This window comes from Salarias fasciatus, chromosome 1 (genome assembly GCF_902148845.1).
Source record: "Salarias fasciatus chromosome 1, fSalaFa1.1, whole genome shotgun sequence".
NCBI lineage: Eukaryota > Metazoa > Chordata > Actinopteri > Blenniiformes > Blenniidae > Salarias > Salarias fasciatus.
Window position 1 is genome coordinate 13,952,053 of NC_043745.1, and position 26,704 is coordinate 13,978,756.

Sequence of the window (26,704 nt, forward strand, 5' to 3'; positions counted from 1 at the left end):
TGACAGCAGACAGCACTTGCTGTTATATCATCTCTGTAATTGCACATGCATCTTCAATATTGGAAAGGTCACTCTAAATTTGTCCCGGAGGCTTGAACAGGATGTGGTTGTTTCTGTCACAATGTGTACTGATCATACACTTTATTTCCCTGCTTGTGAAGACACGGTCACCTCCCTGCTGTCGCTGCGCTGCCAGTTAATTATCCTTGAGATAAAAATATGCACACCAATACGCCGTAGTCTTTATATCGTGGCATAGTGTTGGGCCCAACAGTGAGAAATGTGAATTAGATTTTATGTAGTTTGATTAAAAGTTAAACTTTTATGCGGCTTTTCAGCTCTAAAGTGCTCTTGAAGTTTATGAAGCTCTTTTTCACAGTTTAATGAACTAACGTTTAATTTGACTGAGTAATGTACGACACGACTTTGCCGAGATGAATCCAGTCATCCCTGAGAGGGATGAGGGAGTAAATTCAAGCCCCTGCTGCAGTGTGGATTTGAAGGGCTCAATTTTTTTTGTTTTTTTCCTCTCTCAATGCAGCCGGCGTCCCTCAAGTTAGAAATGTCCCCATCACCGAGGGGTGAGTGCTTCCAAATGGTCTGAGGAGCTCGGCAACGGTGCCAGCCATATGCCAGTGAGACATTTGCGTCCAGAAGGGCAGTCAGATTCATTACATTAACAGTTTGGAAGGAAGTGGACTCGAGCGGCAGCGCTATCGGGGAAAAGACAAACTATTAGAGAACCACTGCGTGATGAGGTTTGTTGAAGGAGAGTGATGGTGCGATCATCATGACGGAACTGTAAATTTTAATGTTCTGTGATACATTAAGAATAATTTCTCTTTCTCTGGCCTCAGTAGGACAGTTAATTGTCTTTTCTTGCAGTCAAAATGAAATACACCGGTGATTATGACTCACAAGTTGATGACCAATCGCTGAAAAAAAAAAACCCTCAAGATTTTCTGACCCTAAAGCCATCTGTCAGAGACACTCACTTTTTTTTTTTTTTTTTTTTTTTTTTTTTAAGGGGACTTTCATTGGAAATGGAGACAGTGCGTTTTGGCTTCTCCCATTCACTGGCAACACAACAGATAATGTGAGCTGCATATTTAATCTGGTCCAAGTGTTACTCTGGATGTCCTTCCTGGCTCAACCTGAGCAGGTTGTTGGTAGCATTTATCCAGCAAGTGCCCACATTTACAGTAGGCTCTGTTTGCACTTTTCAGTTTCAAGTGAAAATGCATTATTTTTACATTATTTGTTGAAATAATGTAACCACGGATTCATGCACACAGACAAAAATGTGCTATGAACATTAACAGTGGCAGACGTTAGTAGTGGAGTTGGATTGACATTACGGGTGACTCTCTAATACTACTCTAAAATTTCCAGAAGAATAACACCACAGCACTCGGGAAGGCGCCCTTGTTTTTATTGTCCATCTACTCTTACATGTGCTGGAGAACTATTTACTACGGCCGTGGTGCTCAGGAGCAGCGTTTCAGAAAAGTTGCATTTTACAACGTTTCAATGGAGAAAGAGTCAGGGTGTTTTTTAAAAGGTCCAAGTTTTTTAAAAAGTGTTTTCTAATTAAAAGTTGTGTTCTTAGTGGCTCAGACACCGTTGTCATGTGAACAGACACCCAAAACGCAATGACAGTTTTCTGTTTCTCTTGATGAGTTAACTGGGAATTGAGATCGATTCTTATTGTCTGTGAAAATGGAGAAACGCGTTTCCCTAGTTGAAAACGTATTTGATGATTAAAACCATGAAACAAGCTAGTTGAAGTTATCATATTTCCCTTTTCAAGCATTTGAAAAGTCTGTTATGGACTTTTTTTTTTTTTTTTTTGGCATATAAAGCTTCATCTTGTGGGACATCAGGAATCTGGCCTAATCTGGTCATTCTGTGTCCCTAAGCTGTTGGATAAGGCAAATATGCAAAATGAATAAAACATAAATAATTTATTTAAACTAGCACACGAAAACCCCTGCAAAGATGTTTTTGCGTCTGTTTGAATGCATTACCCTTTTCTTTTAAGGTTATGACCTGTGAGTTTAGTCAGCTTTTTTTTTTCATGCTGCGTCTGAACTAAGTCGTAAGATCTGGATGGTAAAATGAAAGGAAGGAAAGTGCACACATGCTGGCAAAGGCTTGGTGAAATACTTGAGTCATTCAGTAAAAAAAAAAAAAAAAAAAAAACCCTCCTTTGATGGCTTCCTGGTGTCTGGACAGCCCAGACTGAGTCAGACTGTGGTTTGCTGTGCTGGCAGGTTCAGCTTGTGCGATCCTGGGGAATATATTTAGGAAAATCCTGCCCTGTGTTAAAGCATTGTCCTGGTATGTGTCTCATCTTCATCCCCATTTTGAAAATCTCTGCAAAGCAGGTCTCACGCAGTCATCCCCTCTGAGGATGGGTGTGTACGGTGGCTCACATTTTATCAACGTGTTGTGTTGTTTTCCCTTACCGGTGGAGCTGGGCTGTTATGGAAACTGTGTGCTGAAGCTGCCCACATCCTCTCTGCAGAGGCCATAAACGAAGCCTGATGGAAAAAGTTTTGGTTAAGCCATGAGGTGGAGCTACAATACTGAAATGAATCACAGCAGCACAACATCGCGGCTCCATCAGCTGCTGTTCTCGGGTTCATTCTCTGTGATTCTCCTGATCAAAAGTATATTAGAACAGGCTTTGCTGATGTTTTAGATTTGTGAACACATTCAACAACAAAGTCTCATTCTTTTTTTCTTCAGGGCTTGGGTGTTTCCCAGCATCCAGCCACCACCTTTAAATTAAGCCTTGCTCACTGAAGTTGTGAAACCGCCCTGTAGTCACCATGAAACCACCAATTCTTCTGGGAGTAATTAGAAATGTGAAAAGGTCAAGACCTATTTCTTGTCTGGTTTGAGGATGCAGACGTGATTGCATGTTGCACATTGATAAAGGAAACACGATCCTGTCGATCCTTTTCCTTTACGTGCCAAAAAATTGTGTAAATGTTTCAGTGACTGTTGGTGTGTTGTAGCTTACAAACTCATCCTCTTTTCACATCTTTGTTTCATATAATCTTTCTATTTCTAATTCTTGCACATTCCTCACTTCTTTTATACCAGCATGAAAACAGTGTCTCTATCATGTTAAGGTAATTCTCTTTGACTAATCAGGGTATTTAGTGTTAGTTAAGAATGTTTTATAACTCATAATATTGGTGTTTTTTTCCCCAATTGGATATACTAAATCTTGTAAGCAGGTTTTGTGATGCAGATATAAACACCTATATTCACCATGTAATTTCAGAACGCATCAAGTCTGTAGTGGAAATAATATCCCAGATATTTTTATGCTTTCCAGTTTGTGATGACCTGCTGACAGATAGAGGCATAAAGTACAATGTTTTTTAATCTACCATACACAGTTATTGAGCGAAATCAGAAAACAATTCTATTTATATATATTTCTGTGAATGTTTGTTCACAATAAGACTGTAACATCGACTTGACCCAGTTGAAAAAGGTTTTGTTGGTACTCTGCACAGGTTCTTGTTTATTTTATGCACTAATTTAATCTCTGTTATAAATAACTCTTCACATGGCAGTTTTGACTATATGCCTGAACTCTTTTCAAAAGCTACAATTCAATATAATAAATCAGTCACTAATAAATTTTAAATATCTCAATTTATTATGACATTCTGACCTGAAGAGTTTATCACTAACTAGAGAGCAAAACCATTTTAACTGAAAATAAATCTGATTTGCAGCTTTAGGTTACAGAAGGATGATAATTTTCTTTGCAGAAGGTCAGCAGAGGAGCCTTTTTTTCGGGTAATTCTGTTATTTATTGTTCGTAAACTCCACAAAGTTAGTTTTTTTTTCTCCTTTTGATTTAGAGGAAAGGTTGAAAAAGTCCATGAGGAAAGTCAGAGTACAACTCACGAAAACATCTCATGCAGTTCTTATACAGTGGATCCACACAAATTCCAATGCTGTTAATATCCATCAATAATTGTGTTATTGCTTTGGAAAAAAAAATGTTCTTTTTGATTTTGTTTATCTTTCCTTGCACTGGATGCCCAGTTGATGGAGATTAAACCATTTTTTGTTGTTTTAAAACCTCAAATATGCTTTTACTAGCTTTTAACGTTTCAAAACACAAAGCAAAGACTGTATTTACATTACAGATGGTTCTGGGTTCACTCTGCAGGTAAACCCAGTTTTTGAGCCTCTATATGACTGATTTGGTGCTTTTACTGATGACTTGATGACAGTTTTTTCTGTTGCTAGAAAAACATTTGAAAGCCATCAAAAGGCTTTGGATTCTTGTGCAATTACCGAAGTCTGTGCTCTGATGTAAAAATGTCCGTCACCTTGTCTTTAAAGTGATATTTTCCAGCCTATACTACTGTTCCTCTATCCAATTATTTATATTCACTGGTCGTAGAGAAAGTGACTGCATGTCAGCGGGGGGTAAAAAACAAGTTTCCAGCATCATCCCAAAACACAAATAGAAGTTTTTGTCTCAGCAAATACAGATACAAATGGTGACCTCTACCAATCTAGCTGAGATAAATATCTCATACATATTTCATGGCTGGGAGAGTGGAGGTAGACGGGGAGAAGATAGTTTTGTCTGTCTCCATTCACTCCTGAAGTGGTGTTTTCCCTATGGAAAGCAGAGAGAATGACTTGGCTGTTTCCTGTCAACTCTGGAAGTCCCCATTTGTCATCGCAGCTCCACTCCCCGTAACAGAGAGAAAAAGCCAGAGGAAAGAGTGAAGTAATCACCTTCAGACATACTTTCAGATAAGTTCAGAAGCCACAAAAATAATTTGAACCTCTAAAACAGCCTTTACTTTGTGAAATATTGGCTTGTCTCCTTGTCTCCAATTCCACCAACACAGCAAGCTGAGACAAAAGCGCAGAGCGTTGTTGCTGTAATCCTCAACCCCCCCTCACAGGTATCTGTTTTTTTTTCTTTCTTCCTTCACAGAGCTGTGCCTGAAAAAGCTGACCCGCCGTTCGAAATCACCGCAGATGACCATGCCGTCCGTCCTGATGTCCCTCCTGATTCTGGCCGTCCAGGCGATGGGTGGGTGTTGCCCTCTGCCTCCCCGTGCCCTGCCATTAGATCCGAGTCACTGCAGTGGGAAATGCCACTGCCTGTTAAACAATACACCCTGCATGACCTATTAGTTCTCTTTTCAAAGGCTACAGTGGGCACAAAACAGCAGTTCAGATGAGGCTACTCCCTCAAATATACCAACATGAGGAAAGCTAAAAAGCATCCACCCAGACAAACCGACAGAAAACATCTTCTCATTTATACTGTTGCTCCTGCCTGAGCGCATCCAGAAACATTTCTCACAGTCAACCCTGTCAGCACAGTTTTAGATACGGCGAGATGTTTTGTTTTTTTTTGTTTTTTTCTATTTCTATTTCTTTTATAATTCAGCTTGTAAAACAGAATAGCATTGACCTTTGGCAGGTAGGTGAGCAGCATTGAAAGCTCGGGGCGAGGGTGAGGTCCTTGGAGAAAAAAATGCAAGAAGTGCAGTTTTTTTCTTCTTCTTTTTTTCTTGCCGTGACTCAGGAAGTGTGGTGAGGAAGTCATCCTCTCATATTTATAACACGGGGAAGCAGTGCACTGGTGGTTGATGTTGCTACAGAGGATTCATGACTCACGCAAGTTTCAGTAAAGGTGGTGCTCCAAGAAGAAAGTTGTCATCATAAAGAAAAGAAACGGATTGCACGGGCCGGCCCGATAACATCTCATGACACAGTGAATAAAAAGAGGGAGGTGAGTGTGTCAACAGAAGGTACAGCGGTGCATATATACGAACACTAGCCTTTTCCCCTGTCGGTGTGTGTTTGACACATCATGTAAATTAAAGTTTCATAGTGGGAGATGTTCCTTTTATATTAATGTAACGCCTGAAGAAGAGGAAGGAGCCCTTCGCTGCAAAGACTTGACATTAATGCACGGCCTCAGCTTACATTGGCAATACCCACAAAGTTCAGGCTGAACTTTTACGCTCCACAACACCATGTTTTGTTTTTTTTGTTTTTTTTTTTAAAGGAGCTATTTTTTTCGCCTTTTCGGCTATCTGGTCGAGCTGACACAACCTCCTGTTGGCCATCAGTGGCACGTTTCAATCCTGACTCAGTAGACCTAAGTGTCTTCAGTGGTTCATTAGGGACCTATTCTCTCCCAGCACAAATGGGCCTGCGGCCTGCTCATTACTGGCTGTGTGGCATCCACTGCCTGACTCGCTGCCTCACCAGGAGGGAAGATGGAGGGGAGGAAGGAGGAGGAGGAGGAGGTGTCGGGGGACTGATGGAGCTCTTTAACTCACGGGTAATGGGCTATTGGAGCTCGCACAGTGATTCACTTTCTCTCTACTAACTGGAGCACTAAGTGAATTAGTTGCAGTCTAGTTTGATACTATAGTCTGGCCATGTAACCCTGTATGATGATACAAAATAACCTCAGCATGCTTTATGGAGCTTATTTTCATTTGGTGTAATAGTAGCAACTATGGCAGCAGCTTCAGAGACACTTTCAGGTGCATTTCAGGACAACTCTTTATTCTTTTATTTATCCTTGTTAATTAATATATATTGAGTGTTGTGCCTTCCTAATTGATAGGTAGCATTATGACTGTAGCGTTTCTGTTTTTCAATTAGCATGGGAAGACAGCAGTTATCGGAGAAACTAATTAAAGGTCAGAGTGATTGCTTTTGATTTGTATAAACAGCCGCATTACGAATCTGTCAACCAGACAAACAGAAAACATCCTCATCTGTGTATTTATGCAAACAGCCGTGTGTTTACCTGTTTGCAAATGTCTATGCTGATTAAAAACGTGACGGTATAAAATTTTCATATCACAACGATCATGACCAGCATATTCACAGGCATGTGATAAATGAAAGCACTGAACATCATTTAACAAAGTTTTATATTAAATAACACCAGTAGCTCTCAGTTTGCTGACGTTACTTATTGTGCTATTTGGCATTGGTGTAACCAGTAAACGTGTTCTCCATCAACTTTATCCAGGTTTGGGTTGTGGAGGTTTCAGCTGGTTATTGCTGACATTGGGGAAACGATCGGTCATTGATAGTCCGTCAAAAGGCAGAATAGACAGACACGTAGTCACATACAGAAACATTCACACTTCATAATCATGGAGTCAAGGAGCCGGATTTTGACTCCCTGAGCTGCACAGATAACATGCAATGCAAGCACAAAAAAGGCCCACATGTAAGCCAGATCTACAGCTAATATGTGTTGAATTTTTGAGGAATTGATTTAATGCTGTACTAATTATTGGATATCTTGCCACTATCAGTAAGTCCATCCATCTTTATCAGCCGACACAGGCAAAAGAAGAACATAAAAATTTCATACAGAAAGTCTGTCCTCCGGCGAGGTGAGAATGCAAACCATGACACCACCTTGTGTTTTAGTATTACACATAACTGAAAATGCTGCATTTTCAAGAGGAAACTGCATACATATTAAACATGAATAATCTCACCAGGTCTGTGTGGACGGTGCCAGATTCACTCGTGATTCTGTAATTTTAAACCTCTTATCGGAGGATGCAGAAGTGAAACTTTCAGGTTTCACTATGATTCAGAAAAAATAACATTTCAGTAGCAGCTTAAATTATGACTATCAACCTCAGTCAACTTTCACACTAGCCTCCATCAACTGGGTTTATTTTCTCATGTGGTAAACTCACATGGTTTGGTAAACAGTTGAAATTCGCCCGAATAATAAGAACATTCAAAGTCGGTTAATGTTGAATTCCTGCACTGATGGGATTTAGGTCTCCTTCAAGTTGATCCGTCTGAAAAGTGTCCACATCAGCACACATGATTTCACTTTCTGTCCCCCACCAACACACTTCCTTTGGTGAGAACGGTGTTTGTGGAAGTATAAAAGAAAGCACGCAACGAGGACTCACGCTGTCACCCTGGGGCAGTGATGTGGCCTGTATGCTGACTCACCAGTCAGAAGATGGATCATTCTGGCTGAAACCTCTCCCTGATGTTAGTCAGGCAGCATACAGCTGTTGTCACAGTGTTGTCTAAGAGGCCTGTCAGTCAGTCTATTGTGTTAAATGCTGTATTCAGGGAGGCAAGAGTATGGAATTGTTTCTTCACTGTTTTTTCTGCGTTTCACCTCTGACCTTACTGGCTGCCTAAAATCAAGTGTATTTTTTATCATACTCATTGCGAGTGTTAAGCGTACATTACAGTGCGTACAGTCATGACTGAGCTCTGACAGTTGGCTGCGTACAGTAACATTGCTGGCTGCGTTGAACACGGCGCTCTGCAGTGTCAGCCAGTGGCACAGCTACCAGGAGGCTGTCTTGCTAATTGCTGGTTGTTGTCATAGTCTGTGTTCAGTTAGCACAGCAAGCGGGCTGCCAGAGCTCGCCTCAGCAGTGCTTAGCACCCAAAACAATGAAGGAGAGTTGTATTCATGCGAATGCAAAAAATTGAAACCTGACCTGATTTTGCTCTCAGTGATGGGAGCTGTAAGGTAATTCAAATTAACTAGCATAATTGGATAGATTGCATCTAGTGTAGTTGTCGGCAGGCGCGTATTATGGCAGAGCCTTGGAGCGTGAAAATAGGCCGCTCATGCCTGCATCTCTGGTGTACTTTTTAAAGGTCTGCTAACTATGAATGCCCTCTTCCTGTCCTCCTTTTCTCTTCACAGCAATTGATTCTGCAGAGAGGGGACACTTTAGCCCGTGCAGAAATTCAATTTAGGGTTATTACCCCGTATCAGTGATGTTCTTGCTAATTTGATTGCGTTCAGCAAAGTATCCTTTTAAAAACAATCGAGGACAGGCTCAACAAAGATTGGTTTCGTCGCAGTGCATACATAATAACCGGTCTCTGTTGGCTCGCGTCTGTCTCGCTGTTTCCCCGCTCGTCTTTTCTCACAGTGCACTCATTGAAACAGAGTGCATTACCCAACAAGCACCTCATGATTATTTCAACAAGTCCTAAAAACGCTGCCTTGTGGGATCGTTAAAAAATTGATACGGGTAATATGCCGAGATTGCAGTTCTGGAGGGGAAGAGAGAGGCCCGGGGCCATATGTGGCTCTGTCGTGTGTCTAGTGGGCTGTGATGAATGGGTTGAACGGATGCTGATCTGTGCTTGGAAAGCATCACAGCGACCAGTTTCCTGTGGAAGCAGCCCAGCGACTGATACAGGGAGACTCTTACCTGCCAGGTGTTGCCTCAGCAGCCGCGCAAGCACAGACCGGTGGTGCGTTGGAGACATTATTACAACATCATACCGCTGGCAACGAGCTGACCCACGTTTACCTCGCGCCACTGCTGCTGCATGATACTATAAATCAGGAAAAGGATATAAACCCGTGAAAGAGATGAGCATTTGATAAGGCAACAGCAGCTGTCAGACACATTCTCCATCAATCAGCGAACAAATCTTTTCCTCTCTGTCTTTCCCACCATGTCTCATCATCAAGTTTGGGCTCCTGTGGGCAGATGACACATTTTGTTGTTTTTCAGCTGAAAAGAAGTAAATCGTATCCCTACTGCAAACAGATGTTAAAATGAGCTTTTCTGCAGTTAGTTCTTATTGCATGAGTTTCAAAAATGGATAAAAGATAATACAGTAATTGTGGCATGTTCACAAAGTTGAGCTAAACACTAAGTATGTTGTACACATCCCTGGGGCAGATGCGATAAGCCTCCGCTACAGTAAACACATTCGGGAGCGAGCTAAGAGTCGTTCTGTTCTTGATTTAGGGTTGTTCACCCACTTGTCCCACCAGATTACTTCATTTTATGACTTATTTTCAGTTTTCCTGCACACGCAGCATGTTTATGATCCTCCTGAGTCAGCTGACTGCGAGGTGCCTCCACAAAAGCTCTGGTTTGCCTTTTCTTCCACTGTGAGGTGGCCTCCGAGATCTGCTTCTGAGGACTGTTGACTCTCGACGATTTCACCGTGTTTTCTGTCTGTATCACGACTTTAATTCAGACTTGGCTGCTACTTAGTGGAGTCAGTACTTTTGCTCTGTCCCAACATCGTCACATTTCCACCCCGTTGGCAAGATTTTCTTTTTATTTGAGATTGTGAATTTTATCTGAAAGTGTTCTGGGTCTCCGTGATCTTGTCTTGTCTTGCCCCGCTCGCTTTAACTGCCATTTCTGAATAGCATTTCAGACTGAATCTTGCAAGTTGGAAGGGCTTTGATATCTTTTAATAGCTTTCCTCTGCTTTGTTGCTTCATTTTCAGATTATCAGGGTGTTGCTTAGAGGAGCCCGTGGTCCTTTTGCTGTTACTACAAGTTTGGAGGTGTCAGAATATATGATCTTTTGCTTTGAGTTCTTCCCAAGAACTAATGGCCTAACGTAACCCAGATTTTTGAAGTGTACGTGGCGTTTAACATTCTAATCTGTTCGCTGCTGATTGTCATTAAAAGACACGTGGACAATTTTGTCTTTAATAAAAAATTAGCAGTAGTGTCTTAGACGCAAACATGCAACTCAGTCTTGCTTAGGTTTAATTAAAAACATGTTCAGATTTACACATTGTTCTTCTGTGCACTAGATTGTTCTGATGCTGTACCCGAACAGAATAAATGGGGTTAGTTTTAGAGTTTTCACTTTGTTGAGGAAAGTACATAGTGACCTCCTCGATGGTGAGCTCAGGACAGTTGATTGTGGAACACACAGTTGCCATCTTGGCACCACAGCCAAGTGGGAAGGAGCTGCAGCTGCTTTGGAGTAAATTACCTCACAGTCCAAATGAAGGATCTGTCGTCAGCACAGAGGACAATGTCATTTCCACATGGCGTGACACACGAAAGCTTCCATGAAGACTTGAGCCAACAAAACTATCAGATGTCGTGTTAGTTGATGTGATCAGTGTGTCTGTTTTGCAACTCCAGTCTCTCTAACCCTTCCATTTACTAATCACAAACACACACACACACACCCTCTTCACACCACCTCAGTAGTCTTACACTGTTATGTATTCTTCTTTATCCCTTCCTTGAGTTGCTTTTCTCATAGTTCTTGAACAATAACAACAACAATAAGTTTTGTTCTGATTTTGATTCATATGCATCTGCTGTTAAAAAAGAGATCTTAGAACTTTTTCTGTCCCAGAAGAAAATTACTGTGCTGGTGATTGCTGAAAAAGTTAAGGCAAATAGAAAATAGGCTTTTTTTTCTTCTTGCAGAATTTTTCTTTCTTGATTTCTCAAGATGTGCTTCACATTCTTCCGTCTACTCACACACACTCCAATGGTGTGCAGAGTGCGCAACTACCACTGGAAACAAATTGGGTTCAGTGTCTTGCCCAGTGATGCTTGGACATATGGGCAGGGAGAAATGGGACATTGAACCAATAAGCCTATAATTACTTGTTGCTGAATATTTCTAATATACATATTGGCAGTGGTTTTCCAAGAGGTCGGTGGTCTTGGGATCTGAGGTTTTTCGGTTTGAATCCCACTGCTGGCAGGTTACCACTGTATATCCCCGAGTTAGGCCTTTGACCTCTGTCCGCTCCCCGGATGCTGCTCACTGCTCCTGGTGTGTAGTGTGAAGGTTAATCATGAATAAGATGGGTTAAATTCAGAGAAGTAATTTCCCCAAGGGTGATGAATATTAACGATTTCACAATGTGAAATTTGCTGAAAAGCTTTTCTGTTTGAACCATTTAAACCTTTACAGCATCTTTAAACTAGACACGTGATACAACACTAAAAACACGCATCTCTAATTAGACTTAAGCCGCACTCATGTCATCTCTGACCCCAGGACCCTGATCCTACCCCAGGCTGTTCTATTTAACATCTCATCCCTTTTCCCCGTCCTGAACCCTCTGCTCATCAAAAGCTGTCAGTCCCTCAGGCCTGTAAGCCAGAGGCTGGCCTTTATCTGTCCACTGTTCTTTAGCTGGCTCCGCTATCTGACTGCCGCAGTCCATTAACAGGTTATTGACGGGATATGAGATGGCATACATTTAGAAAAGAAGCAAGACAGAGGAAGAAGCGATAGGCAGCAAGAAAAAGAAGAGGGAAAAAAGAAACAGCAGCAATAGAAAATCCCATTGTGATTTATGAGATTGCTGTGAATAAGCAAGTCAGGGTTCTCGTCTCCACTATCTTCCATCATCTGTATCTCTTCCCAAGAGAGAGACTCACACTTCATGATGGGTTCCTGGAGCAAAAATGGAAGAGATTATGTTCAGAGCTTAATGTTGAAAGTGACCCCTTTACACCGCAGAAGGCTCACTTAATCCCATCCATATTGTGCCTCTTCACCGAGGGGCCATCTGAAGAGCACAGCTCAAGACACAGTGACATTGTCAGATTGCTAATTTGGACAAGCACAATGCTTTATGTGCACATGCTCCCGCTAGCCCCTTAATGTTTTCCAGGTGTTGTTTTTCTTTTTTCAAATGGGAGTATTGTGGACATCTCCATGTGCTCCCGACAGCATGAAATCAAAAGCTAGCTTTCCCTTTAGACTTATCCAGGGATTGGTTATATCATAAGAATAATCGGTATGAAAGGGATTGCAGATCCTTTGAGCAAAATCCTTTGATGTTCAGGTGGTGCAAAATGTCCAGAATGAAAATGCGTGGCACTGCAGCTCCGCTCATCAGCAGAAGGGGGCAGTGTTGTAAAAAGCATCCTCCTCCCCTGCTCATCGTCTTCCCCAACTTAAACCTACTGTCATTGCAGTCTGTTAGTATTGCACCTGTTTACTTTGCTGTGTCAATATTGCCTCTGCAATTTGCCCTCCAGTGCCGGCGCTTGATTTTCCTTATGTATGAAATCACATTAACATTTCTTTCTATGTTGTATGTTTCAATAGAGCTTTACTGTACAAACATGTGGACTCAATGTATTAAACAAATGACTTTGCTGATTGTGTAAACAGCTTCGTTCACTGTCGGTCAAATTAAACGGTCGCCATTATTACCTTTTATGAAGAGAGGCTCGGAGGGACTATTCATTGTGTGGCTGTATGGCATTGATCTTATCCAATTTGAAGAGACGCTGTATTGCTTATTGAGCTGGAAGAACTATTGAATTGCATGGCAAAGTATGTGTGTATGTGTGTGTGTAGCTGCATGTGTGTGTGTGTGCACTTTGATAGAACATATAGCCTGAATCTGGAGTCTTTGAAATGAGAAAATAATCTTGGCAGATAGCCACAGCAGTGACTTACTTGAACAATGAAGTGTGTTTGCCTGTGATGTGTGTGTTTGTGTTTTTGTGTTTGTCAAGGACAGTGCAAGGGCCCGGGCAACGTGGCACAGTGTGTGTGTGTGTTTGTGTATGTGGCTGTTGTTGGTCGTAATGACGGGAACCTCTGTGCTCCTGAGCGGCTTTGTAACAGCGACTCCATTGTAGTGTCAGGCTACCTTGTGTCCAATTCCTCAGACAGTGTGATGCTATGGAGCTGTCAGCAGTCATACAGGTGTGGAATATCAATGCGTTCTCTGGCCTTTGGGTGTCTCTTTCTGCATGAAATTGTGTGTATATGAGCGTGTGTGTGCATAGCTGGATTTTGCTTAGGTTTCATTGATACTGATACCGGTGACATTTGTCATCAATACTAATAACAACTAATGCTTATAAATTTACCTGCCCCATTCTCCAACTGTGTGCTGGGTGAGAGTGAGTCATGTGCTCTTTGGTTGTTACTGCAACTGCACAATGGTGTTTGTGCAGAATCATTCCTCCCTCGCTGTCGAATCGATACGCGACAGCAGGAATGAAATAACCATCATTTGAAAATCTCGTAGTATCACTACAATACACACAGAACCGATCATTTTTGGCATTCAAGGCGGCTCAGTTTTTGGAGTATCTTTGCCAAGAGGAGATAAGATGATAGGATTTTGCAATGATCAACAGTTTGATTCAGCTGAGTATCGCTGGAGCATGCTGCTGGTCTGGCCAGTGTCTGTGGGTAGAAATTAGGGCTGATCAAAAGAGGGATTTCAACCTTGGAGACAAGAGTGAAGCATCGCAATTTCAAACTTTGCTCCAGTTCTCACTCTATATTTGCTTAATTTGAGTATCAAACTCTCGTGGTCCTTTATAGACTTGAAACACGGCTGCACGAAAATAGATTTTATGTCAGTTAGGGTGTCTTCAGACTTGTGAGCAGTTGTTTTGGTGAGGACTAAAGCAGAAAAAAACCCATATTCGTCTCAGTCCTTGCTTGCTCAGTGTTTATGCTGGCATTTTCAAAAAGAAAACTTGACACATAGAAAATATTGTCCAACTTTTATGTGTGTATGACAAAACTTCCATAACTACAGATTTCTTTGTACTGAGCTAAATACACTCTTGGGATTCTTGTGATGGGGTTTTTTTTTCCAGCAGCTGCGGATTTACAAATTATGTGAGATATGCATAATTAAAACATGCATATTAAATATGCCGTGAAGAGACGGTGGCTCTGACGCCTGTCACATCCCGTGTTTGCCTCATCTGGATGCCTGTGGTTTGTGCTGCGCTCAGAGTTTTGTCAAGAACACCAAAGTTTGTTTAGAAGCTGATCAAGACCTGCCTCTCAGGGGATCGTGGTGTGCCTGTTTTGTGTTCGCTATAGTTGAGATGTGAGTATTCGGGCTTACCTACACTGGCAAAACAAGTGGACCGGAGTTTGTTTCCTTTAAGCCAAGCTTCCCGGATGTGAACACACCTTTAATGGATTCCACTTGAGATCAGTCGAGGAGGAAAAGGAACAAATGACTAAAGAACTCACGTTTTCCCCATCTCCTCTGGACATCTGATTCCTCAGTATGTTCCAAAAAGACTTCTTTTTTTTTTTAACAAAAGCCATTATCAGGTTGTCTCCCAGCAAGCTGATTCAAGTGCCTGTTGAGAGCCGATAGTTTCTTTTTTATGTGAACTCTGTAAACTCTGTAGGATTACTGCATGCAAGAGAAACAATATATATGAGAAAACATTCTGTAGACCTGCAAACAGTTTCTGACTTGGCTTTGCTCCTTGATAGTCATCTCTATCCATGCTTACAGAGGCTCTTTATTTATTTAGGCGTGTGTGTATCTGACTCAAACTTTCATACTTCTCTTTTGTTTTTGTGGGATTCTTCATATTATTTTGTCGAATTGATCCAAGGTCAGTAAGTTGAGATTTTATCCAGATTTCATGGCAGATTTCAAGAATAATATTTGTCATTTCTTTGAACAGTGTTTGTTTTTGTTTTTGTTTTTCAGATAAATACATCTGTATGAACATATTTCATTTTTCTTATTCAAAAACAATGCTGTGCCATCTGGAGGCTAATATACACATCAACCCAGCATTTATAAAGTATCCAAACCCCTGTGTGAAATAATAATGCAGCATTACTGTATAACAGCTAAATTTTAAAACGCAGACAGAAAAGTTAGAAATCATGGTATAAAGCAGTGGTATTTTCATTCAAAAGGTACCAATCTGAACCGGTGATGCCACTTAAAAAAGGGGTGAAGTGTCTTATTGTGATATAGGGTCAGTTGAAAGTTGAAATGCTCATTTGCTTTGAGACTTTACTGCCAAAATGTTCCACGCAGCCTTTTATTGAAAGTCTTTACATACCACAATATAATACATTCACAATGGTTTTATGGTCTAAAGACATTATTAATAGCTCAACACCATCAGGTTAAACTGAGCTTCTGACTTTGCTCAGCATGATATATAAATACAATTATGTTTCAATCAATTAAACATAGAGATTGTATTATTTAGTGTATGGGTTAGTGGTTATTAACTGGCTTAATTATGTTTCCATTGTGTCCCTGCAAACCATGTCACTATATAAGTGTCCCAGAAACGGCACTCTCAGATGGGATGTTGTCTTTATTCATGTCACTAATGGCATTTTACAATGAAATGTTAAAGTATGTGTCTGGAGGATGGTTACTGTTTAAATTTGCATCCTGAAGAGGCCTTATTATCTCCAGGTTTCGAAATATAACTTGCTCCAGGTAGCAATCATACTTATTTAGTTAATGCTGCCCCTCTGGTGGTGCACTGGGTTACGTCCCGACAGTTTCAACAGACATCAAGTGTAAAAATTAACCGGGCTCGATGTGCAAGTTCCAGTGACTTGCTGGACTGACCCATTTTTAAAAGCGAGCAGATGAATAAAACACTTGGTCTAACACTTTAGCGAGAATGTGGTTCACATACAACCACAACAAAGTTGTGAATGCAACGACATGTAAACCATTAAAGATTCATTTAAAGTTGGACAACTTATACCGTTTTTAACCTTGGGAGTGAAGTTATAGTTTTTGGTAGAGCTTTTACTTATTTAAAGAAGACACAGCTAAACCTCAGTCTCATTTATGTATTCATGTAGAAAGAACAAAAGACAGCAAAATACTAAGTCCTATAATAAACATTAAAAGTTATGACTGATACAATTAATTCTATAGCATATCTGTATAATCTGTGATTGGATATATGCTAATCCATGATGACTGTATGTGAACCGAACACGGAGACAAGCAGCCATACAGAGTGACCTTCACAACTACATTACAACACTAAAACAAGTTAAACTCAGATGTGGCTTTTTGTGATGTGGAGTCAAACCATACTGTCTGAAGAAAACACAAAAAGCACACAGGAAGAACATGTAAACTCCACACATCAAAGCCCCTAGGGATATTCTCAGATACGATCAGTAAAATCCTACCCTCCTATTACATTTTCCTGCTTAATTATGCATCTGTCAGTTCCTAAACACTTATCAGTTGTTGATAGTGGTAGTTCTGATGGTGAACATTCCACTGGTTGGAATGCTGTGTCTCTCATTAAAATCAAAATTATAGATTGCAAACTCTCAGCAGAGGACTGATTGTAAAACCTATGATGCCGTTTACTGCAGACATCCACATGAATGTCAGTCAAATTAGGTTGAGCTTGTCTACATATCTACATTTACAGGCAAAGGATAATAATTTCAGTCCTGTTATGTGACGTGCACAGAGACTGCATTTACAAATAGATGTCTGTGCGCACGAGTGCACTCACCCGTCTGTATTTTATCTGATGCAAGATTTTCTTTACCAACAACTTTGTGAATTACCCTGCGAGCATCCCCCGTACAGCGGCTCAGATCCACCTTTATGCCCTTCCTGTGCATTCCACACTCTCTCTCAGCCTAACAGTCATCCTCCAGGGCTCGCCTCATGCGCCTGGCGAGCGTAGAGTTCACTGCGTGGAGAAACGCCGAGTAGAAGCAAATCCTGCTGCACCCATGCCTCGCATATCTGAGGCAGGCAGGATGGAAGGAGGTGTTGATAGTGACAAGGTGGTGGGTAGTCATGAAAGTAGAGTGGAGAGCAGTGTGAAGATCACTTGCAGCCTTTCCTAGCCGGCCCTGTGCCTCGCCGCTAAGCGGGGCCCGTTGCCAACACTCGCAAAGGCTGTAATGAGTTTATTTCATGTCGGCTGTGAAAGTGCCCGTCTCTGTCTCGCAGGCACTCAAACAGAGCTGAGGCCCATAAACACAAAGTGCAGCGTGTAAATCCCCACAGCCTGACGTCTCCCAGCCTGCCCTCTATGGCTCCTGAGCATCTCTTTATCGAGAGGGACAGCGGAGAGGTGAGAACCTCACTTGCCCTCCCGAGAAGACACGATGGGCCTTGCTACAAGGTGTGGTGCAGCCCCTTTACCAAAGACCATTCATGTTTTAATCTTTAACCTCCTCTACTTACACTTGTCTCTTTGGGTTAAAAAACAAACAAACAAGTTTTCATTTTATTTTTTTTATCTGGAGAACAGACCCGACGAGAGTAACGATCAAACGGAACATCTACTGTACCGAGCGCAGTGTTTGTTGTGAACAGCAGCACATCAAAAACAGCCAAGTGCGCAGTGATTCGTTCTGGCTCGCAGTGTTTCACCTCTGACGAACAGAACATCAGATGTGTGTGCTTTCCATGACGTCAGCCGGCCCGGCGTGCCCTCCTCTCCTGTCCAATCTCCTCCCGTTGATGCAATGCAAAACGCTGGCCCTCGTGCTCTCTTTCCGAGCGCAGGTCGGCGTGTCTACATAAGGTCCCCTTGCAGAACTACATCCTCCCCAGGCCTCCGAGTGAGCGATAGGTCACTGGTTACTGAAGCAGTGAGTGGAAGAGGAGGAGTGAGGCGGAGGTGCAGAATGAGAAAAAGGGGGAGTTTCTCTCTCTCTCCTCTCTCTCCGCTCTGACATGGCTTTGGTCCGGGTTGAGGGATTAGTGTGAGGCTCCACCACAGCCTCTTCCCTGGCTTGTTTCCAGATATTATCTTTAAGTGTGAGCTCAACGCTAGACTCTCGTTCCGTCTGTCTCCCTCTCCTCTGTCTCCTCTGTGTTTGAACCCAGCGGTGTGAGTCATCCCAGGTTGCTTGGAGAGTGATTTAATTGCTCTCTTTCCTTCACCTTCAGCATGCACATCTTGGAGAGTGCTGTCACTGACCAGCCACTCCTTCAAATTAAAAAAGAAAACAAACAAAAGCAAATGCAGAAACTACACCAGCAGCCTATTCATTGCCACAAAAGGTTTTGCCACTGACAAAGATAGCAAAAAAAAAAAAAAAACTCACTCCAGAAATCTGCTCAGACCTGCTCCTATTGATGATGGCACAATACCCCTTGCTCCTGCCACGTTTTACTGTGACAACTTTTCTGTGCCGAATAGTGCCCCTGACTGAATGTGGGCACAATATGGGGAGGTAGAAAGCCCCCCGCAGCGGCAGAGGAGCTTTTGTAATCACAGTTGTGGGAGGAAAAAAAAAAAAAGCTTTCTGCCGGTTTCACCGATGGTGTAAGAGAATTGTTTTGTGAGTGGCACTTGGTTGGTGTGGACAGTTTGATTTGTCCCAGGTCAAAAGGGTGAAGCAACATTTTCAGCCAAGATGGAACGAAGCCAACCTCTTAACCTGTGACGCAGGCAGCTGAGTGACTAGAGCACAAACTTTTTTGACAGTGCAAAGAAATCTGTTTAATTCATTATAAAAATGGCTGTCCATTTACTTTATATACTTTGATTAAAAAACTCTAAGATTAGGTCTCAGTTTAGACCTCCACATTCAATATGATCTACTAGAATAGATTCATTCAATTTCTCTGTTTGCTGGATTAAACAGTAGGTGGCACTGTTCCTGCAGATGAAAACAATCCATGGTTCTGGCTGTGGGGCGGGACTGCAATGTGGAGAGGCCACCTTGCTGTGATTGGCTGAATGTGATAGAAAATATCTGCCCTGACTTGGTAATAGCCATCTATACATGAACCCTTCTGAGATGAAAGACTTGTTTGTTGTTAATAGGGGAAGCAATTATTGCACCTCTGCAGCAGTCAAAACTCCTTCATGGCAAAGTGATTGAAACATTGACGCTGGCCGTGTGATGGACAGAGCTCAAAAATGGGGTGAGGAGGCTAAAACCACTCTGTGATTATAACAATTAGAGAGGCTGAGCATAAAGTAAAGCATATTGCTCCAGGGGCCGACTGGCTTTTTCCTCCCCTGTGATGCTGATGAGACTCTGAGTTGTATAACAGCAGACAGGGATCAATGGAGAATGCTGACTCTTGAGAATACTATGGATGTGCTCTAGACTGCCTGAGATGGCTACTAATCCAGAATGATTATGCAGCGTGCTCTTTGCTATCGGCCTCGTCTAGACAAACAATACGCACAGACGTGTACAAACACACAGGGAAAAAAAAAGTATGCTTTGAGGAAGAAACACAGCCACTTCTCATTCTCACAAAAACCCACAAGTGTTTTGCTGCAGTTATCTCCCATCACCAGCAGCGGTAGCTTTTCTGTCTGCTTTTTTTTCTTTCTTTTTTTTTTTTTTTTTTTAGATTTAACTAACGATCAAACTAAAGCTGTACAGATGTTGTTGCTCCCGTCGCTGAGTTTCAGCATGCTGAGCCATCGCCAGGAGGCAAAGCCTATAGGAACACAAACAAAGTCCTAATGCTTACTTCCAGATCCCCCTCCCTCTTTTCTCCACTCTCGCCTTCATCCCGCCTCAGCCACTCCATGCTGCCATACTCCACAAAGAAAGATGTTTCTGAAACAGGCACAGCATATATTTCAAAGGTGCTGCATTGATTTTTTTTTTCTATAAACATTCAAATTTGAGTAGGTGTCAGTCTGTCACATTGGAACACAACAAACTGAATTAATGCTGTGATTCTGTATATTTACCAAACCGGGGCCAAACAGGATTCACTAATACTATGTATTGTCCTTTTAAAAGTAGCTAACTGTGAAAGAGACGATGTTTGGCAGGCAAAATTGGCACAGTGTCAACTTCTTAGCTCAGATGTTTTCTGGAAGAAATGTATCCGTGTGTGTTTTGATATTTACATGTCGCTGGAAGCTTCCCCAACATTTTATGAGCAGATACAAACACAATCACTCCTTCCATGTCAAAGATGTTATCTATTTATAACCATTACTTGTCATATCCTGTCTTTCAGCTGTGATATCTGCGATGGAGTTGCAAGTTCCGGACCAGCCGCTGGTGGCGCGGCATGGCAGAGACGTCGTACTCAACTGCTCCTTCAGCCACGCCAGCCCCTTCAACCTGTCTGATCTGAGCGTCTTTTGGCAGCTGACGGACACCAAACGCAGCGTGCACGGGTACTGGGAGGGACAGGACCAGCTGGCCGACCAGGCGGAGAGCTTCGCCAACCGCACCAGCTTGTTCCCCGCCCAGCTGGGCATGGGCAACGCTTCGCTCCTGCTAAGCAGGGTGGCGGTGGCTGACGAAGGCAGCTATACCTGCTTTGTCAGGGTTCAGGACTACGGCAGCGCCGCTCTGCTGCTGCAGGTGGCCGGTGAGTCAAGCTGCTGATGTACACGACACCTGTGAAAACAAGCAGATGAACACGCTCATGTGTTAATGACCAACGCCGCAGGACAGGAGTATTGAGTAGGCCGGTCACTGAACTTCATAAATTGAAAATTCTGTCATTTTCACACTGACCTCGCACCCCAGTGTGTTTTAATCACCCTTTGTTGATTTTGGCATTGTTGTGATGCTTTATCAACCTGTGGAGCAATGTCAGCCGACCCATGTAGCCTCCAGCGTGTGTTCCAGTCAAAATGTGATCATACTGCATGGACAGGATGCAGATTTTTAGGTAAACAAAGAAAGACACCCGTATGTGGCCTTGGAGCTGACGTCACTATTTCCACAGCAGACGGCGGGGAGAGGTGGAGCCTGGGGCTTCTAGTTTGAACATGTGCCTGATTCCAACCCATTTCAGAAATTGGCTGTAAGGGTCAGTTTCAGAGAGAAAATGTCTTTAAAACAGCTCCAGATGTAGTTTTCAAAGTTGTTTGTGTGCTCAGCCTTTTCCTTGTGGAGACTCAGGCTTTCACAGTTACCTCTGCCTCTTTATGTAATCTCACTCTGATTTCATGGTGTTGACATCATAGCTCTGTAGGGGGCCGTACCATTAGTTTCCAGACTCCTTGTTCTTTTTTGGAGCTAAAGACGTTTTCTTCAAGTCTCTAGCTGTGTGTTTGGGCTTATTGCCGAGCTGCAGAATGACTTTGAGACTGATGGGATGCCTCCCCATGATCCATGGTGTCCAATTTATTGAAACCTTTACCTCGTACTGTAAATCTTTAGTTTACAGTCCTAAAAATGCCAACATTTAATTCTCATCACCATCAATGTTATTTTCAGCCTTGTGAGAAACTAAGTACAAACAAAAAAGAAGCACAACTACCCACAAAACACTTGGGTATATTTTAATGTTAATGATCAACAGAGCCATTAAAAAATAAACAAGAAATTAACTGACTGCAAAGAAAAAAACAGAAAACTCAGTTGCAGTTCCAGATGTAGTTATGCTCCTCAGATTAATTGCCTATGCATCCAAATTTTTATTGTACTTTCTGATTCAAGTGTTTAAAAGCCAACATTTCTACCCAATGCGATGTGGCAACGTATGATGCTGGAAATGAGATCAGTTGAATAACTGCGACTGTCAGTCATAATGGTATGATATACACTTGTAGGACCACAGTGACTTTTCAGTGTAATAATTCCTGAAGTCTTTATGCAGAATATTGATGACGCAAATGAAGCAAGTCTATGAATATAAAGTTCATTTTTGACACAGATGTTTTTTTTTTTTTTTTTGGTGTGGAGAGGCCCAGAACAATTATCTTACTACATTAATAAGTGCTTCCATCTTTCAATTTTAACACCATGTCAAAAGCGAGAGCTTTGTAATTTGTCCCCAGTTCCAGGAAGATCATCAAAGCTTCTCCAGATCCACAGAATATGCACCAGAAGTGCTTATATTGCTTGAGTTCTAATGATGAATAAACTGATCTTATGAATTTAAAGATGCATTCCTTTTAGCCATCTACAGATTCTTCAATATACTGACTGTGTAATAGGAGCACACATACATATTAATGCTTTGCACACTTAACTATATCGGTGGTGAATGAAGCTCATTTCCTCTCAGGAGATGTAAACAGGAGATAAACAGCTTCCCAGGGGCTGTTGAGCAGTGTTTTTGGTCAATAAGCGCTGATTGTGGTCTCTGTCATGGTCAATATCTGCTGACTTTGATTATTTGCTGTTGTTCCGGTCAATCAGCCATCACTAACATGTTCTCTGCTGCGTGACTACATCGCTCACCTTCACAGCTGAGAGCCCTTTATTTATTTATAATGATACTGTGTGCAGTTCCTTCCTGCTCACATTTCTATATCTGTTATGAGATTGTTCCTGTGCTCTCCCAGGATGGATGTGTATTAGGCAGTGTTAATGAATAACATTTCTCCACTGCAGGGGAAGGGGAAAACAACGTCTCCAACAGTGACAAATCGGTTCCATTTTATTCATTAGATTTATAGATATTCTATTTTTAGCCAACATTTACAGTTAACGTCACAGTCTTTCTTCATGCCTTGCTGGAAGGAAATGAAAGCCGGCAGCGATGGGAATCTGTCTGTCAAGCGGACAGCTGGGGAGGCCAGTGTGTGCCGTGTTAAATCAGTCTTTGTTTTGAGAGTCCACTTTTCAAAAAAGCACCTCGGACCAACTTATTTCATTTCGCCCTCAACCCCACCCCATTGTTTGCTGTGCAATGATTGGTTCTGGGAATACAGCGGCCTCTCTGTCCACCACCTCTGTACCTGTGTTTCAACTCAAGGGAGTGGAGAAGCGTGATTTTAGCTGAGGCTGACGAGACCCCCTTTTCAACATCCCTCTGTGCCTCTCTCCGCGCTATGGGCTGAGTCGTCCCGAATCTCTAAGCCTGCCAGTTTTCTCCCAGGCCTGCCCGCCTTCCTCTTTCCCAGCTTGTACCGTATTTTCCTTCCTGGGATTGGCTCGGTGCTTTGGCTCTCTAGAGAGCACGGTGTAGGAAGTGTAGGGACGCAACATCAGGACATGCTGCAGATGCTGCCTGCGTCTCTGGGATCTTAAGCACCGTGTTATACTAAGCTCCCTAAATATAATTAGGAATTTAATGGGAATCATGTCAAACAGTTCCCAGGGTGACAGTCATTGCAGAGAATCTAACTCTCTTGTAAATTTGTTGTGTCTTCTGCTCTCTTATCATCTCCTCTTTCTCACCCATTTTTTCGTTTTTTTTTTCCACTCTCATCTTTAAATCCTCCATAATTCCTACCCCCTCCTGTTTTGTCGCAGCTCCCTACTCGAAACCCGTGGTAACTGTAGAGCCCGAGTCCAACTGGCGCCCGGGTGACCAGGTGGCGCTGACCTGCGAGGCCTACGGCGGGTATCCGGTGGCCGACGTCATATGGCAGGACGGCATCGGGCGCAACCTGACGGACAATATCACCACCTCACTGGTGGCTAATGAGGAAGGCCTGTTCACTATGACCAGTGTGCTGACAGCCGTGTTGGAGCCCAACAACACTTACAGCTGCCGACTGATCAACCCACTGCTGGGCGAGGAGGGCAACGCCGTCGTCTCCATCACAGGTGGGAGGACGTCTTAATCTCGCTCTCTCTGTACTTCATCTTCTTTCACGGCGTTCAGTCAACATTGTCACCTCCATTCTTGTGCAAAGTAAACAAGCTAATATTGAGTGGCTTCCCGGGGTGTTTGAGTGTTACGATCTCAGAGTAATCTTGTTTTCAGTCATGCATGCACAGACTCATATTAAATTCTTGCATGCTTTCGTGAATCAATCTGCCTGTCGAATTTTCTACTGCTGAGGCTCAACTTTTTTCTACGGCTTTGTAAGTCACAGAGAGGCAACAAAGAAATGAACAAGAAATAATGAAGTGCCCAATTATGGCCCAATAAGCATAACCCATCAGTCCTTGTGCATCGTTAAATTAGATCAGTGGGTGATTATTTCCTTGAGCATAGTCAAATAGCTGTTCATCACATATTTCAGGAGACAAAACAGTAATGAATTAAAATCCCAGAAGGAGTGATTGGTTTCCTCGCAGCCGCCCGCAGGAAGTGTTTGCTAACCAGAAATTAGATTGATGTGTGTGCCTTTCTCTGATTGTTTGATGTAATCTGGAGCTCAATGTGTGACAGTACCTGTGTAATAGTTGAAACCCTCTAATGGTCAGCCACCGCCCAAGTCCCCCCCCCCACCGATAACCACAGCGTTGTACTCTTATGTGTTAAGTGCAAGGAGAGTGCCGTGTAAGGTGGGCCAAGGCTGGGTCTCTAATGGGAGCAGCACTGTGTGAAATGGCTCATAAATAAGTAGAGGTGGCCCAAGCCTGCTCTGTGGGCCGGAGCTGGCGCTCGGAGCTGGGGTTGTTGAGGCGGAGGTCGAGGCAGAGGTCAGCGAGTGCTGCTCCACTGGGCTGGGAAATGACTTGTGCTGTCTGGAAACAGGATGGCCGATTGGCAGGACCGGACAACTGAGGGATGGTGGCCTTTCTAACGGTTTGGTCGGCTTCTTTCAAAACAGCACAGATAACCAGTCAGAAGGACCATTGGGGGAGTGGAAAGGTATTAAACACATGGTGAGAATGAAATAGTACTGGGAAGTAACTGTTCAAATGGGCTGTGGCTGCTATTCCCCCTCTCTCTTTTTTTTTTGCTTGGTTGATGCACTATTTCAAGTTGGGTTGAAATAGATGTGATAGTGCTATTACTTTCGTGTCAGTTTTTCCTCCTTTCTGTTCCCCCTACAAACCAGACTTTCTCCTTTTGAAAAGTGTTGATTGAGTCACCTGGATTGGTGAATTTTATGGTCATGCGTTTTATCGCTTTCTTCTGGAGGAGGTGAGTCAGTGTGAAACCACAACAATGTAGCCTCCAGCCTTTTCCTCCTCTATTTTTCTGCACCATGGAGAGTAAAAGTGGACAGTTTAAGATAAACCTTTTAACTCGACAGGTTGCCTCACTGATACCAATAAGGACAACATCCATTGCAAAGCTGGAAATATTATGGTATTCACCATCGAATCGAGAGAAAAGACTCAAAAGATCTGGCATTAAATTGATGAATCCTCCCAAAAATTGGCATGTTGTTTATCTTTGTAAATTAAGGCTACATGCTGGGATTGTAAAATGAAATACATTAACTTAATAAAATAGAATTAGGTGTTTTTATAATTCAGATCCCATATCAATTCCTAACACTAAGAAATGATTACAGCTTTCATGAATAGCTTCTCATTTTGAGGTGCATTAGTTACTCTTTATAAGAATTTGGGAACAAAGGTGACTGACTAGCTGTTGTAAATTAAAATAAAAAGAAAAGTAAAAATCAAAATAAGATGTCAGTGTATATGTCAGCTTCTTGTCCTTCCTGTCAAACTTTTACAAAATATGATAGGTCTGTTCTGCAAGGGAGCTGATACGTTGAATTCTGTTGAGATACTTGTAGAATGTTTGGCATTGATTCACTGAAGTAAATAAGGCCTTCCAGGAAAAAGACATTTTCACGATAGCAGTATATCATGCACCATAAACTGTTGTTTGTTGTTGTCTTAACAGATGTGCAAGTCACCTATTTCATGAGCTCTGTAGTTTCCGTTTACATGGGGGATTTTCAACTTGCATTTGTTGGTGCAGTGATGAACTGTGTTCTCAGACAGTGGTCTGGAGAGTTGAAGCCATAGAGTGAGTTTTAATGCAGGACCTAAGTAATTTTTAGACAGTCAAACTTCTCTGTCATATTATTTGGAGAAACTTGACTTGATGCATTTGTTTGGATAAGGATTCCTATAGATGCTGTGAATAGTCCTGATATTCACCTTTGAAACAATACAGTTGTGTTTTCCCACAATTATTACTCACCAATGGAACAATTATTCATTCATTACATGTACTGATAGATTGTTTGTTCATACATTTTCGGTACCACTTGTTAATGGTTGTGGGGTTGCTGGAGTCGACCCCATCTACTTATGGGCGAGGGCAGGATGCACCCTGGACAGGTCTCAAGTCCATCGCAGGGTCAACACATAGACACAGACAAGCACACATTCACAGTTATAAGCAAATTATTGTCACCAGTTAACCTCACATGTTTGTTTTTGGACCATGGGAGGAAGCTGGAGTACCCAGAGAAAACCCAAGCACACATGAGGACAACATGCAAACTCCACTCAGTATTTGAACCAGGACCTTTTTGCTGCAAGAGTGCCAAACACACCACTGTGTGGCCCACTGATAGGTTGTCTG

The 26,704-nt window shown here is 42.3% G+C and overlaps 1 protein-coding gene across 3 annotated transcripts in view; it reads left to right on the top strand.

The window, feature by feature from the left end:
* The window catches only part of cd276 (CD276 molecule), a 79,583-nt gene that overhangs the window by 1,544 nt on the left and 51,335 nt on the right, over positions 1-26,704 (top strand). For all 3 annotated transcript variants that reach the window (XM_030098973.1, XM_030098986.1, XM_030098980.1), the window contains exons 2-4: positions 4,988-5,086; positions 20,525-20,884; positions 23,728-24,024. In XM_030098973.1, coding sequence (XP_029954833.1) covers positions 5,032-5,086; positions 20,525-20,884; positions 23,728-24,024 — 712 coding nt within the window. In that variant the 5' untranslated portion in view covers positions 4,988-5,031. The remainder of the gene's footprint in view (positions 1-4,987; positions 5,087-20,524; positions 20,885-23,727; positions 24,025-26,704) is intronic.